The sequence below is a fragment of the Danio rerio genome, chromosome 12, assembly GCF_052040795.2.
Source record: "Danio rerio strain M-AB ecotype USA chromosome 12, GRCz13ab, whole genome shotgun sequence".
Taxonomy (NCBI): domain Eukaryota; kingdom Metazoa; phylum Chordata; class Actinopteri; order Cypriniformes; family Danionidae; genus Danio; species Danio rerio.
Genome location: NC_141032.1, coordinates 13,502,803 through 13,519,317, shown reverse-complemented (window position 1 = coordinate 13,519,317; position 16,515 = coordinate 13,502,803). Strand labels below are relative to the sequence as shown.

General features: G+C 41.7%; 1 protein-coding gene across 4 annotated transcripts in view; it reads right to left on the bottom strand.

Moving 5' to 3' along the window:
- Positions 1-16,515, bottom strand: part of grid1b (glutamate receptor, ionotropic, delta 1b) — a 720,128-nt gene that overhangs the window by 48,365 nt on the left and 655,248 nt on the right. For all 4 annotated transcript variants that reach the window (XM_087275946.1, XM_087275947.1, XM_087275948.1 and 1 more), the window contains one exon: positions 14,524-14,643. In XM_087275946.1, the coding sequence (XP_087132072.1) occupies positions 14,524-14,643 (120 nt within the window). The remainder of the gene's footprint in view (positions 1-14,523; positions 14,644-16,515) is intronic.

The window sequence follows — 16,515 nt, the reverse complement described above, 5'->3', positions numbered from 1 at the left end:
GTTGTTTGTATCAATCCCAATCACAACAGAAGACTCGGCCATTATGGATCCAGCAGTGTTTTTGGTTCGTCTACGCCAAGGTAATCAATCCCTCGAGAATCACATCCAGTGTTATTTGGAGATCGCTAACACCACTGAATTACCAGACTGTATGCTCATTGACTTTTTTATTTATGGGCTTAATGAGCCGCTAAAGAGCACACTTTCAAGTGTTCGTTCTCGAGGGACATTCTCTGATTTTTTGGACTATGCGCTACTCACTGTGGACTCTTCATTCACTGTAGGTGAGGTGGAGGAAAATCCTAAATGTTTTTTGGGGAGGGGCAGTGTACAGCAAGACCAGATAACACCGGGGCTTGCTGCTCATTCCATCACCACACTCCCAGCTCAGAAATTGGCCGCATCTAGTCCTTCAGCTCACAAGATGGCCGACTCCAGTCCTCCAGCTCACAATGTGGTCACAACCAGCCCTCCAGCTCACAATGTAGTAAGCGCCAATCTGCCACCAGCTCACAAGATGGTTTCCTGTTCCTTGTCCGTTCCTGCCTTAGTTCCTGTTCTAGTTCCTGAAGTGCCATCAACTGAGCCCCCAGAATGGTCACCACTACCTGAGTTACCAGAGCTGATGCCACCACCAGAGCTGTTACTGCCAGAGCTGCCACCGCCACCTCCAGTGCTGCCAGACCTGCCAGACCCTCCAGAGCTGCCAGACCCTCCAGAGCTGCCAGACCCTCCAGTGCTGCCAGAGCTGCCAGACCTTCCAGTGCTGCCAGACCCTCCAGAGCTGCCAGACCCTCCAGTGCTGCCAGACCTGCCAGACCCTCCAGAGCTGCCAGACCCTCCAGAGCTGCCAGACCCTCCAGTGCTGCCAGACCTTCCAGTGCTGCCAGACCCTCCAGAGCTGCCAGACCCTCCAGTGCTGCCAGAGCTGCCAGACCTTCCAGAGCTGCTAGACACTCCAGTGCTGCCAGACCCTCCAGTGCTGCCAGACCCTCCAGTGCTGCCAGATCCTCCAGTGCTGCCAGACCGTCCAGTGCTGCCAGACCCTCCAGTGCTGCCAGATCCTCCAGTGCTGCCAGACCGTCCAGTGCTGCCAGATCCTCTAGAGCTGCCAGAGTCCACGCCGCAGCCAGAGTCCACGCCGCAGCCAGAGTCGACGCCGCAGCCAGAGTCGACGCCACAGCTAGAGTCGATGCCGCAGCCAGAGTCGACGCCGCAGCCAGAGTCGACGCCGCAGCCAGAGTCGACGCCGCAGCCAGAGTCGACGCCGCAGCCAGTCGACGCCGCAGTCGACGCCGCAGCCAGAGTCGACGCCGCAGCCAGAGTCCACGCCGCAGCCAGAGTCGACGCCGCAGCCAGAGTCGACGCCGCAACCAGAGTCGACTCCGCCGCCCGAGCTTCCCGAATGGCCGCCGCCTCCTGAAGTTCCCGAATGGCCGCCGCCTCCTGAGCTTCTTGAATGGCCGCCGCCTGAGTTTCCTGAATGGCCGCCGCCCAAGCCTCCTGAATGGCCGCCGTCTGCTGAACTTCCTGAATGGCCGCCGCCTCCTGAGCTTCCTGAATGGCCGCCGCCTCCTGAGCTTCTTGAATGGCCGCCGCCTGAGTTTCCTGAATGGCCGCCACCCAAACCTCCTGAATGGCCGCCGTCTGCTGAACTTCCTGAATGGCCGCTGCCACCTAAGCTCCCTCCTCCGGGTCTTCCGCAGCTCCACGCTCCAGGCCCTCCGCAACTCCACTCTCCGGGTCTTCCGCAGCTCCACGCTCCAGGTCCTCCATTGTCAAACGATCCAGGACCACGACAGCTCTACTCTCCGGGTCTTCCGCAGCTCCACGCTCCAGGCCCTCCGCAGCTCCCTCCTCCGGGTCTTCCGCAGCCCCACGCTCCAGGCCCTCCGCAACTCCACTCTCCGGGTCTTCCGCAACTCCACGCTCCAGGCCCGCCTCAGCTCCACGCCCCAGGTACGCTCCAGCTGCATGGTCCTGGCCCTCCATCCCTCCCCCTGTTCCTCCTCCACTCCACCTCCCGCCTGAACTGTATTTGGAGCGTCTGGAAGCCGCTCTTTAGAGGGGGGGCTATGTTACGATAACAGCGATCATTCTCTGGAGATCGCTGGTTTCCTCTATCATCATTACTTCACTTCCGCATTCCCCAGGACTACATTTTCATACATGCACTTCTTCCAAACACGCACGCCTGGTCATTCATCTTCCTGATTACATCACCAGCTGAAACCTGTCACAGACTGAGATTTCACACAGTATTTAAGCAGCACACACACTGATTCACTTGGCCTAGTCTTGTCTACTGTTTGGTGACATTTCTACGCGTTTCTCCCGATCTTGTTTCTCCGTGTCTGTACCTAGCTTAGTTTCCTAGTTATCCTGTTTAGCCACCAGCCTTTCGACCTTTTGCCTGTACCTCGATTACGACTCTGGATTTGCCCTCATATTCCTGTTCATACCTGTTTTGACCATTGCTTGCCTGATCTTCGAATAATCCTGCATTTGGATCTTACCTTCAGTTGTTTGTATCAATCCCAATCACAACAGAAGACTCGGCCATTATGGATCCAGCAGTGTTTTTGGTTCGTCTACGCCAAGGTAATCAATCCCTCGAGAATCACATCCAGTGTTATTTGGAGATCGCTAACACCACTGAATTACCAGACTGTATGCTCATTGACTTTTTTATTTATGGGCTTAATGAGCCGCTAAAGAGCACACTTTCAAGTGTTCGTTCTCGAGGGACATTCTCTGATTTTTTGGACTATGCGCTACTCACTGTGGACTCTTCATTCACTGTAGGTGAGGTGGAGGAAAATCCTAAATGTTTTTTGGGGAGGGGCAGTGTACAGCAAGACCAGATAACACCGGGGCTTGCTGCTCATTCCATCACCACACTCCCAGCTCAGAAATTGGCCGCATCTAGTCCTTCAGCTCACAAGATGGCCAACTCCAGTCCTCCAGCTCACAATGTGGTCACAACCAGCCCTCCAGCTCACAATGTGGTAAGCGCCAATCTGCCACCAGCTCACAAGATGGTTTCCTGTTCCTTGTCCGTTCCTGCCTTAGTTCCTGTTCTAGTTCCTGAAGTGCCATCAACTGAGCCCCCAGAATGGTCACCACTACCTGAGTTACCAGAGCTGATGCCACCACCAGAGCTGTTACTGCCAGAGCTGCCACCGCCACCTCCAGTGCTGCCAGACCTGCCAGACCCTCCAGAGCTGCCAGACCCTCCAGAGCTGCCAGACCCTCCAGTGCTGCCAGAGCTGCCAGACCTTCCAGTGCTGCCAGACCCTCCAGAGCTGCCAGACCCTCCAGTGCTGCCAGACCTGCCAGACCCTCCAGAGCTGCCAGACCCTCCAGAGCTGCCAGACCCTCCAGTGCTGCCAGACCTTCCAGTGCTGCCAGACCCTCCAGAGCTGCCAGACCCTCCAGTGCTGCCAGAGCTGCCAGACCTTCCAGAGCTGCTAGACACTCCAGTGCTGCCAGACCCTCCAGAGCTGCCAGACCCTCCAGTGCTGCCAGAGCTGCCAGACCTTCCAGAGCTGCTAGACACTCCAGTGCTGCCAGACCCTCCAGTGCTGCCAGACCCTCCAGTGCTGCCAGATCCTCCAGTGCTGCCAGACCGTCCAGTGCTGCCAGACCCTCCAGTGCTGCCAGATCCTCCAGTGCTGCCAGACCGTCCAGTGCTGCCAGATCCTCTAGAGCTGCCAGAGTCCACGCCGCAGCCAGAGTCCACGCCGCAGCCAGAGTCGACGCCGCAGCCAGAGTCGACGCCGCAGCTAGAGTCGATGCCGCAGCCAGAGTCGACGCCGCAGCCAGAGTCGACGCCGCAGCCAGAGTCGACGCCGCAGCCAGAGTCGACGCCGCAGCCAGTCGACGCCGCAGTCGACGCCGCAGCCAGAGTCGACGCCGCAGCCAGAGTCGACGCCGCAGCCAGAGTCGACGCCGCAGCCAGAGTCGACGCCGCAACCAGAGTCGACTCCGCCGCCCGAGCTTCCCGAATGGCCGCCGCCTCCTGAAGTTCCCGAATGGCCGCCGCCTCCTGAGCTTCTTGAATGGCCGCCGCCTGAGTTTCCTGAATGGCCGCCGCCCAAGCCTCCTGAATGGCCGCCGTCTGCTGAACTTCCTGAATGGCCGCCGCCTCCTGAGCTTCCTGAATGGCCGCCGCCTCCTGAGCTTCTTGAATGGCCGCCGCCTGAGTTTCCTGAATGGCCGCCACCCAAACCTCCTGAATGGCCGCCGTCTGCTGAACTTCCTGAATGGCCGCTGCCACCTAAGCTCCCTCCTCCGGGTCTTCCGCAGCTCCACGCTCCAGGCCCTCCGCAACTCCACTCTCCGGGTCTTCCGCAGCTCCACGCTCCAGGTCCTCCATTGTCAAACGATCCAGGACCACGACAGCTCTACTCTCCGGGTCTTCCGCAGCTCCACGCTCCAGGCCCTCCGCAGCTCCCTCCTCCGGGTCTTCCGCAGCCCCACGCTCCAGGCCCTCCGCAACTCCACTCTCCGGGTCTTCCGCAACTCCACGCTCCAGGCCCGCCTCAGCTCCACGCCCCAGGTACGCTCCAGCTGCATGGTCCTGGCCCTCCATCCCTCCCCCTGTTCCTCCTCCACTCCACCTCCCGCCTGAACTGTATTTGGAGCGTCTGGAAGCCGCTCTTTAGAGGGGGGGCTATGTTACGATAACAGCGATCATTCTCTGGAGATCGCTGGTTTCCTCTATCATCATTACTTCACTTCCGCATTCCCCAGGACTACATTTTCATACATGCACTTCTTCCAAACACGCACGCCTGGTCATTCATCTTCCTGATTACATCACCAGCTGAAACCTGTCACAGACTGAGATTTCACACAGTATTTAAGCAGCACACACACTGATTCACTTGGCCTAGTCTTGTCTACTGTTTGGTGACATTTCTACGCGTTTCTCCCGATCTTGTTTCTCCGTGTCTGTACCTAGCTTAGTTTCCTAGTTATCCTGTTTAGCCACCAGCCTTTCGTCCTTTTGCCTGTACCTCGATTACGACTCTGGATTTGCCCTCATATTCCTGTTCATACCTGTTTTGACCATTGCTTGCCTGACCTTCGAATAAACCTGCATTTGCATCTTACCTTCAGTTGTTTGTATCAATCCCAATCACAACAGAAAACAAAAACCACTTGAATACGTACCATCGGGACGTAAATCGCGGTCCGTGGAAACATCCACGGGGCTACGTTTCCACAATGAGCCCGGGTTGCCAATGACATGCGGTATAGATGAATTGGGTAAGCTAAATTGTTGGCAGTGGATATGTTTGAATGAGAGTGTATGGGTGTTTCTCAGTGATGGGTTGCAGCTGGAAGGGCATCCAAAGCGTAAAACATATGCTGGATAAGTTGGCGGTTCATTCCACTTTAGCGACCCCAGACTAATAAAGGGATTGAGCCGAAAAGAAAATTAATCTTTGAATGAATTTACTAAAGTAAACAAAATACATAAAAAAATAGCTGTCTCTATAGTAAACAATATTTTTTTACTTTCTGTGAATGTACTTCTTTTTTCTTGACCACAATATTTTTTCTTGTACTATTTAGATTAAATAAAATTGTAAAGTTTGAACAACAGTTAAATTATACTTTGAGGAAAAAACAAACAAAACAATAGCTGTAACAAATTAGTCATTTTTAAAAGTTGGTTCAAAGTGTGATTTTTTTTTCAGTGTACATCAATTTAGTTGGACATGAATATACCTTGATATGCTGGGTTAGTGTTGTAATGGAATTAATGCGTTTGCATTATAGACCATTGCTGCCACTACTGAGAAGTCACAACAGATATTATTAGTGTGTTATCCTTCACATGCATGCTGTTTCTGGTAAACACTACTTAATAAAGAACAAAAAGTCCAATGAATGTTAATAGCTTCAGACATATTAATGTAGATTTTCAGACATGTTACATGCATGATAAACAGTATTTGAGGTGGTAGTTTCCTCAATATACAAAGAATCACAAAGAATCCTCAAGTCTGAGCTATGTTAATTATACAATTACAAAAATGGCTGTGATTTTAGACACTTATGTTCACATTACACCTATTTTGACACTCATTTGAACAATTTTACTAATACCTTTTCTTTGTTCAAATGTATTATCCTATTTTTTAATACCTTGGAATAAAATGATGACTAGAGACAAACTTACTGTACTTTAAATGATATCTCAGTTCTTCAGACTTTATCTGAAAACTGAAAAAAGACTAATTGGCTAATTATATTGAGGAGAAAATGAATAAAGTGCATGATGATAGTTGATTGTAATGATGTACATGGGAAGAATCAAAAGAAAACTGAAGCTTATTTCCAAAATTTTGTGAGCAGCATTTACTTGCTAGACATCAGTCTTCTAATTGAAAATCTTAGAGGATGTAGAAACATGATGATTTTATGCAATTTTTTGAGAGCCTGACAATGGCAAATGCCAAAACAGTCCAGTTTGTTTATAAAATATAACATTTTCAAACAAAACTCAACATGAAAAGAAGTTTTGACTCTACTTTAGAAAGTAGAAGGTATTTTAAAGAGTGTTTTTTCTTTCTTTCAAAATGACATATTTTCATTTTAGTTCTTCATTCAATGAAAACAGAGTTTCAATAACTTATTTTTGTTGTTGTCATAGATGTGGCCAAACTTGACACTAAAAGGATTGGGTTAGAGACAAATTTATTTGTTAAAAATATGTGTTGAATTAACTCAATGGACCTTCTTCTGTAGTTTATATATATATATATATATATATATATATATATATATATATATATATATATATATATATATATATATATATATATATATATATATATATATATATATATATATATATATATAAAAGTTAGTGCCTAGCAACATTTATTTTAGTTAATATTTAGCAACATTACTGGAGAATCCTGCCAAATTGTTACTATAGTCCTGAAAACAGTTGGAACCAAAACTGTCATTACTTTGTTTTCATTATCTAACAGAATGTTAACATTAGCAGATTATACATTTGGTGTAGTAAAATATTTCAATATAACCATTTCAGCTATAATATAATTTAGCTGCCGAACTGCAGTTAAAGTCAGGCATCCTGCTGATTTGATTCAGAAGGGCACTTTATTGTCAGACGGCTCATAGGTCAGGTATACATCCGCGCTAAAATATCAAGGTGAAAATCATCATAGCTTGCGTAGAATAGACCTAGCTCCCAACTAAACTTTGAGAATAGATTAACGATGATATTTTTTAATCATGTGATAAGAGTCTTGCATTAACGCAGCCTGATAACGGCCCACCACTAACACACACACACACACACATACAAATATATATATATATATATATATATATATATATATATATATATATATATATATATATATATATATATATATATATACCCCCATGTATATATAGGGGTAACCTATTTGTACTTGTATTTAAAGTACAAATTATAATCAAATCAAAACAATACAAACTAAGAATTTAATCAATTAATAAACTACTAACTTGCTCATTATACATAGCAAGCTAGAAGTTGGGTTTATATCTTGGATATTGGATGTAAGATAGCTTTTAAACAGCCATTATCTTAATAATAAGCAGTTAATAATAGAAACTAGCAGTTAATAATGGAAATTGGTACTCGAGTTATTAAGTTTCATTAACTGAGAAGGGACACAAAAATAGTCCAAACTAAGATGCAATTTAAAACATGTACCAACAGATTCAGCAAATCAACACTGAATCTAAACAGATGTTCAATTTAACCTCAATGGCAAACCTTTCCTCGTCCATCTGTCCTGTTGTTGGATATATGTGATAGTATGACAGAAATAGAACTGGATATTCATTTGTATAATAAATCAGTTTTTCCTCAATTGTAGACAGAATCATTGATTTCAATATGTTTTGATATGTTATTATTCTGTTACGACAAGAAACAAATTGTCATTCATACACAATGTTAAGGCAAGTTCAGATCAGCACCCTTTTTTTTTTTGCATAACAATTTTCACTACTGATCATTAGCCGACTAAAGTCACAAGTTTCATTGTTTCAAACACAGTTCGTTGATTTGGCGTTTTCTCAAATCCATGGTTCCAATGAACATTTACAAACTGCGTCTTTACCAAAACTAATATTGGATTTTTTATGTGTGTGTGTGCAAAACAATATTTGCATACTATAATACTCTAAAAAAGTTGTTACTCCACTTCATTTAGAGAATCATAATGGACGTTTTACATTATAACTAACATAGTTCAAATGATGCATCTGTGACAAAGAAACTATGATTTTGGGAAATAATCATCAATACATCATTCTTTTTTAAACAATGCATGGTACTATTATAGTTTAGCTGTGAGTCACTCAATCGCAAAACAGTTGAGCTGAGGCTAGTTTGAGATGAATGTGGATCTGCTTTTTTTCAATGGTGTCTGAACACAAAGAGCTGTATGATAAACACAACAGCAACTAAATAATGTCAGTAGGAGTGGAGAGTAGTGATTAAGATTTGTTAGTGAGTTTCATTTCATTTTTTCTTATATGACTCGTAAGTATAAGCGCCATCTACTGGCAGTGGGTAATTTTGTGTGTTCACTCTCGTCAACTCTCTCCTGAAAATCACTTAGGTTTAAATGCAGAAAACGTTTCGAAAAACTACATTACACACATTACACACATTCACTACATTTTTGTACATAGCTAATGTGTACTGTAATAGCAGTCAAGGAAAATCTATTTAAAGCAGTAAGACTGAACACTAAGTTAAAAAAAGGTACTGCGTCACCACTGAAAAAATCACTTGAAACTTTCCTGCCTGCTTTTACCTCCAAAGGGTTAGCCAGAAAATAAATTTGCCTCTGCTTTCAAACCTAGACATACGTCAAATTAACAGCACGGCTCGCTGTTTGTCTCCATAGCAGAGTAGAAATGCTGTTGGCTACATTAATCTCTTCTTGGGCGGCACTGCTTAGAAGACTAAAGCTGGTGCTCTAATAATGAACAACAACAGGACTGAGTACACTTGACGTACCATTAGCTGTCCTTTCCTTTCATTAAAGCTAATGAATGTGCTTTGTATGAGGAGGAGTCTGTGTGTGCGGGCAGGGAGTAAATAGCTGTGGCACTGCGGATCCTAATGGCTATAATGTGATACAGTGGGTTCATAATTCAGGATAGGATGCAGGGTGATTAAATCTTCATTACCAGCAGACTGTTTCCTCTCCTGTAATTTATATTACTCTTTCTTTTAAATGATAAATAAAACAAAACAGTATATGGTTACAAAAATGGTGAACAAAAGTCAGGATATACAGTTTACATCTGAATAAAAGACAAAATGTCTGTAATGCATGCAATGACTCATGATTGCTCTGTGGAAAAGTATAGTAAAGCTGAAACTCCTGGTAGGTGGTGTAGGGCATCCATTTGTGGCCAATACAGCATCAATTTGTAGCGCTGCCACATAATTGACTTATGCTGACTTTCAAATTCATTCAACGTGTGAATAGGTCATGCAGTAAAGCATACTCACAGTTTTTGTAGCTCCAAATATAACAACATGAGTAATGGACTTTTATTTTAGGTTCTTTATTTTGACGTGATGAGGTGAGGTGAATGTGTCTGAGTTCTATTTCCTGTTCTGTTGCTGTTTTCTATTTATACACATTTACATAACATACACACCAAAAGGGGGAGATAGAGGGCACATGGACACTACTCACAGTGTCATCTGAAGAAGCCAGAGGAGCACATGAAGTAGGAGTTTGCTAAGTCTACCTTTTTTCTTGTTTCGTGTGCGAAGGACAATCGTTTTACGTGGATTTTGCCCTATTTGGACTCATTAGTCTTGCAGGACTACAGTAAAGACTATCCTAGGAGGACATTTGATTTACGGCAACTTGAGATGGTACCAATTATATGGACTCAAACTTTGCAGTGAGAGCAATCCATGTTGCACGTACATTCATCCACAGACTTTGGACTTTGCACATATAAATACATACATACCAAAGAGCTTAGAATGACCAAGAGGCGACACTCTGGTGTAATTTGGGTGTCAGCCATTTTGGAATGAAAACTCCAATAGAACAACAGCATATTATAAGTCTGTAAAATAAACTATTTAAAGTGCTGATGATTGTGATCAGTTTTAATACACTTTTTAAATAAATAAATGAAAAACAAAGCAGCTGCTTGCCATCGCGACCGTAGTGAAATCCAATCAACAGCCGATTGCTTTCACTCCAAAAGCTCTTTGTACATACACACACACCCATACACACCATTTTTTTGTATTGTGTTATTGTATAAATGTTGTTTGTGTTTATGTTTCATTGTTAGGACATTTTCAGAGAAATTTGTGATTCCAATACATAAAGTATCCATCAATCCAAGATAAAATTTTAATACTGAAACTAGAGAACTGAACCATTTTTTTTTATATATATATTTTCTTGTGAATCCCGTTGATTTAAAGATGAGCATTACAAATTGTCTTGGGAAAGACAGATAAAAGTCCTGCACAGCACCCAGAGGGTTTTTGAGCCATTCTTCTTGCAGAATAGTGGACAGGTTACTTGTGTTGAGGGCGCGTGGCCGAGAGCCGTGGATATGGAGTGAGGCCACCGCGTAAGTCGATACACCTGCGGTGCGCACCTGCCTCAAATCCCACGGAAGGAGCTCTAGACTATAAAGGGAGGAACAATGGCAGAGGAGAGAGAGAGAGGACCGGGCTCGGACATATTTTACTTTTTTTTTTTTTCAGTTTTTAAATGATTTATTAATAACATGAACGGCAGCTCCTCACGGAGACTGCCGTCTAAACCAAAACAAACTGACGGCAGCTCCTCACGGAGACTGTACCGTCAAACTGAAAGCAAAAGTAAAATATGTCCGGGCGCGGTCCTCTCTCTCTCTCCTCTGCCATCGTTCCTCCCTTTATAGTCCAGAGCTCCTTCCATGGGATTCGAGGCAGGTGCGCACCGTAGGTGTATCCACTTACGCTGTGGCCTCACTCCGTTCCCACAGCTCTCGGCCATGCCCCCTTGCCACATTACTATGTAATGCTGATGGAGGAAAATGTTTCCTGACTCATTCTTTCAAAACACCCCAACGTGGCTCAATATTTAGAACTGGTAACTGGGTAGGCCATGGGAGATGTTCAACTTCACTTTCATGTTCATCAAACCACTTTGTTAACAGGCTTAATTAGTATTGGTGCATTATCATCCTTATACAAGACACCACTTTCAGGGTACAATGTTTGAACCATTGAGGGCACATGGCCCTCCAGTTTTGGAAGAGACACGCCCATTTTGCACAAGTATTATTTGCACTAGTAAATGCCATAATATTGCAGGCCAAAGCATCACTGATATGCTGGTACGCTTTATTGGGGCTTCTTCACACCATAACTCTCCTGCATGTGTCTTGTCATTTTACTGTTGATTTCTACAGTAACCTTCCCTACAATGTGGCACCAAAAGCTATTAATCTATAGGACTTTCACTACACAGTTCATATCAACCAGCGTCTTCTTCCTTCAGATCATAACCTTTAAGTGTGATTAAAATGGTTGCCTTCTTGTTTCCTGTAGCAAAGCATGTATTTAGTGTTGTAATTGCTTCACACAGCTTGTTCTGTATATCTCTGGTTTGGGGCTCTTTACATGTTATGTTTAAACCCAATTGGAAAATGCAAAGCGTGCCACTGGCTTTACCAATTTAAATGCAATTCTGAGCTCACGATCCCCTGGTATCCATCATTGCTAGGTCACCATCAGCTGTTCTTACATAGACATGGAATACACTGCTTTTTGCTTTCGTTCATTGGTTTGAGCCCTGCTGAGCCGAACGCACTTCCAAAAAGCTCACACATCGCATTCAATATTTAAAATAGTTTCACTTTCACCACAGTGTTGATTACTACTAAATGTATGTTGTTGTTGTTGTTATGACATGGGGTTATGGTTAAGAATCAATCAATATGCACATGTTAAACTGTATTTTTTCAATGGTTTTCTCTATTGGGCTCATATATATATATATATATGTATGTGTGTGTGTGTGTATATACGCAGTCACGCAGTCAATCAATCATGGACTGGGTCATTGGACCAATAACTGCAGATCACCATCACATAAAGGATGGGTTAATGTTGTACGTTTAAATAATTTTTTTTTATGTCTTGTATGCATATCAGCCTGCTTTTGGAGACCCCCAAAACCAAACTATGACCTTTTATAATTGCATAATTCGGGGCTCTTTTAAATGCAGGTGAAGTATCTACTTTAATGTTTTAAGTTTAAGTTAATGTTTTACTATTCATTCATTTATTTTCTGTTTGGTTTAGTACCTTTTTTGATCAGTGGTCCCCACAGACAAATGAACCGCCAACTTATCCAGTCTCAACCCAACACTGGAAAATACCCATACACACAATTTCACATACACTAAGGCCAATTATTTAATTCACCTATACTACATGTCTTTGGATTGTGGGGGAAACCTTAGCACCAAGCGGAAACCCACACAAACACTGAGAGAACATGCATACTCCACACAGAACTGCCAACCAACCCAGCCAAGGCTGTGCCACCGTGACGCCCTAAATTTCTAATAATAAAAACATATTAAAGCCAAATTGTAAAATAATAAAAACTGCACATTTGTAAATCAGTGTAAATGTGGAGATTTCGGCTTTAACATTACATTTTAAAAATAAACATCTAAAATAAGAAGTTAAAACTATTTTCTTTTTTTTTTTTAGATAAGTGTTGGCTGTATTGGAAGGACTGCATCTTGGCTTTCTTGCAAAATAAAATATTGGAAGACTTCTGTCCAAAAAGTGCAGTTTGTTCATCTCATTTGCAGGATAGAAGTTATTTAAAAAATTATACAAACACCTGATCACATTTACTGGCCAAGCTTGTGGTTCATTAAACATGTTGAATGATAGTATGCACTAATCTAAGCTGAAGGGAAGGTTTCATCATTCTGGGTGATGTTTACTGTATGTCCATCAGTATATTATAATTCAAATTCACTGTTACACAACCATGTCATTCATTATACTGAGTTATAATATCACTGTATGAAGCAAATACCAATTTTAGCATAATGTTACCATAGCATAATAATGCAATGGATCTTGACAAACAGAGATAATTATAAATATAAAAAAGTAAGTACACAAAATTTTGGCCTCAAGTACCACTAGTAAATTCACATTCTAAGAACTCATGTCAGAGAGAATAAAAAAAAAAAAAAAGATTTAATAAGGCATGTTATTAAAACTAACCTAAAATTGATTTACTATAATTTTAGCCTTACTGATTATTTTAAAAAGAAGTTTTTTTCTGAACTTACATTTGTGTCTTTAAAAATGTATGTATGTATGTATGTATGTATGTATGTATGTATGTATGTATGTATGTATGTATGTATGTATGTATGCATGCATGTATGTATGTATGGATGTATGTATGTATGTATGCATGCATGCATGTATGTATGGATGTATGTATGTATGTATGTATGGATGTATGTATGTATGTATGGATGTATGTATGTATGTATGTATGTATGTATGTATGTATGTATGTATGTATGTATGTATGTATGGATGTATGTATGTATGTATGCATGTATGTAACGTTGAAATCAGATTTATTAGCCCCTTTTTGATTTTTAAAAAAATATATTTCCCAAATGATATTTAACAGAGCAAGGAAACTTGCACAGTATATCTGATAATTTTATTTCTGACAATTTTCTAGAGAAAGTCTTTGTTTTATTTCAGCTAGAATAAAATCAGTTTTTATTTTTTTATACAAGACCTTGCCTAATTACCCTTATTTGCCTAGTTAACTTAATCAACCTTAAGCCTTTAAGGTTGTCATTTTAAGCTGTAATATTGTTTACTTTCATCATGGCAAAGATAAAATAATTAAAACTATTATGTTTAGAAATGTGTCTCCATTAAACAGAAATTGGGGCAAAAAATAAACAGGGGGGCTAATAATTCTGACTTCAACTGTATGTATGTATGTATGTATGTATGTATGTATCTATCTATCTTTGTATGTATGCATGTATGCATGCTTGTCTGAAGTATTCGTTCATTCGTTTGTGCAAAATGGTTGTAAGGAACACTTACCACATTTAAACAAACTACTTTACTCTAGGTTACAAAGTTCATATAACAGAGTTTTTGACCTGGCCTGTCAAGTGTGCCAAACCTTTTCAGTGCTGGTTTCTCACTCATCTTGTTCATTTGACACAGTGGTGTATCAAAATAGCCTTTTGGGTACACAATGTGCACTTACATCAAGTCATGCTGATCTCAATGGTAGGTCTTTCAAAATTACTTGACCTCCATGTTGCACCTGATTTCAGTTTTCATTTTATCTAAGGTGACTGCAGTAAAATAAATAAATAAAAAAGTCAAAAGGTCCAAGAAATGAAAGTCTGGGGAATTTAACTCACGCGTTTTATGTCTTTTCCAAACGTCTCGCTAAAGCTGGTTCCCAAAATTTCAAACTGAACATGCGAATTTGATCCATTTTCCATGAAGTCCATAATCCCGGTGAGGCCAGTTATATGGCCCTGTGAAAACAAGATTGTCTGAATCAATACACAATAAAGTGACAGTAAAAAGAACCGAGCCAGATCAAAGTGCAGTGTGCTTTACCTTTTTATATATCAAATTTTGCCAATTACAATTTTAAACCTTCAGGCCTCCTTGGGCTTGACAATTGAAAAGGAATCATAGCCTGGGGCCACTGGGAAAGAGGTTTGGTTTAGTTGGTATTATCAGCCTTTGCCCATTCATGCCAGCACTGCATATAAAACTATATATAATTTTATAAAGTTTGACAGACAGAACAAGTTGTATTCTGAAACTGTTACTATCTGTCTGTCAGTCTGTCTGTCTGTCTGTCTGTCTTCCTATATATATATATATATATATATGTGTGTGTGTGTGTGTGTGTGTGTGTGTGTGTGTGTGTGTGTGTGTGTGTGTGTGTTTGTGTGTGTACATAACACAACAGTTCTGTCTGGATCTTGAATCTGATTGGCTGATAGCTGTGCAATATTTTGCAAATAACAGCACTCATCCAGCCTCTTCACTCTTCACCCTCGTGTATTACTCCGCCCACATGCAGTAACAAGCAGAGGACTCTCTACAGTTTGACAAATATTGCAGCTGTTGGACAATATAATGTACTTTTGAGGCTTTTTTTAGTCAAGAATATAGTTGTTTAGATTGCATGTAGTTTATTTATAAGGATAGTGCTTATTTTAAACTATTTATAATTTCTGACGGACTAAATATGGTTGACGTTGTCTGACCACAAAATGGAGACAGAGACCACATAATAAGCCTTTGAAGGAGGAAAACCCCAGCCTAGTTTTAAACTACAGCTTATCAAAACATTATAAAACTGGTAAGTGACATTCTAAGTCGATTCCTCTCTTTTGTATGTTGTAGTGCTGTATTTATACTATAAGATTGTAATGTGTTAAGTGTGAGATGGGACTCACATATTAGGAATGTATGTATTTTCTTTTGGCCACACTTTGTATAATTCTATAATAATTTGTATAAATCTGTTTCTAATGAGTATGCTGTTTTTTTTTTTTTTACCACAGACTAGTTAAGTAAACCGAAAGAAAGAAGGGTCCCACTTTATATTGTCGCTTATACCTGTGAACTTACATGGTAACTAGATGTGTAAGTAGTATGTAACTACAGTGTATGTAGTTACTTGTGTAATACTGGTGTAACTACACTCATGTAACAACACACTGAATAGTATGTGTACGTTCAAATGTGTAACTGGACATTGGTAACAACCCTAAGAAAGTACACATCTGTAACAAGAATTATGTAAGTGCATTGCGAAACAATAATATGTACTTGAAGGTGTTTTCCCACGGACGATTGTATGGCAGAACAAATGCTGCATTAGAAAGTTTCATCTTGTGATGCTAGTGTACTTACATGGTAACTCCACAGGAACTGTCACTCAATATAAAGTGTAAAATGGTCACAAATTACTGTGTAACTTGTAAAAATATCTTAGATGCAACACTTTATTAACAGTGTACTTAACATGGAAACTCCTCAGGAACTGTCCACCCAATCCACAAAAACTGCGTGTAAATAAAACAATAAGTAACTTTTTTTTAAAAAGTGTACTTCCAAAATGGTCATAAACTATTGTGTAATATAAATCATAATCCATCACATTATTGACAGTGTACTGACATGGTAACTTCTCAGGAACTGTCCACTCATGTCATGATATAACTGTAGAACTTTACTGCATTGCAGTTCCAATGTTCTAGCAAAGTAACAGAATACTGTAATTTACACTGTAACTGTAAATTAAGAGTGCCGGCAATAGTGTTTTACCCAAGTACTTTGAGAAAACTGATTTATTAAAACAAGTTAATTGTTTGCATTATTATGCA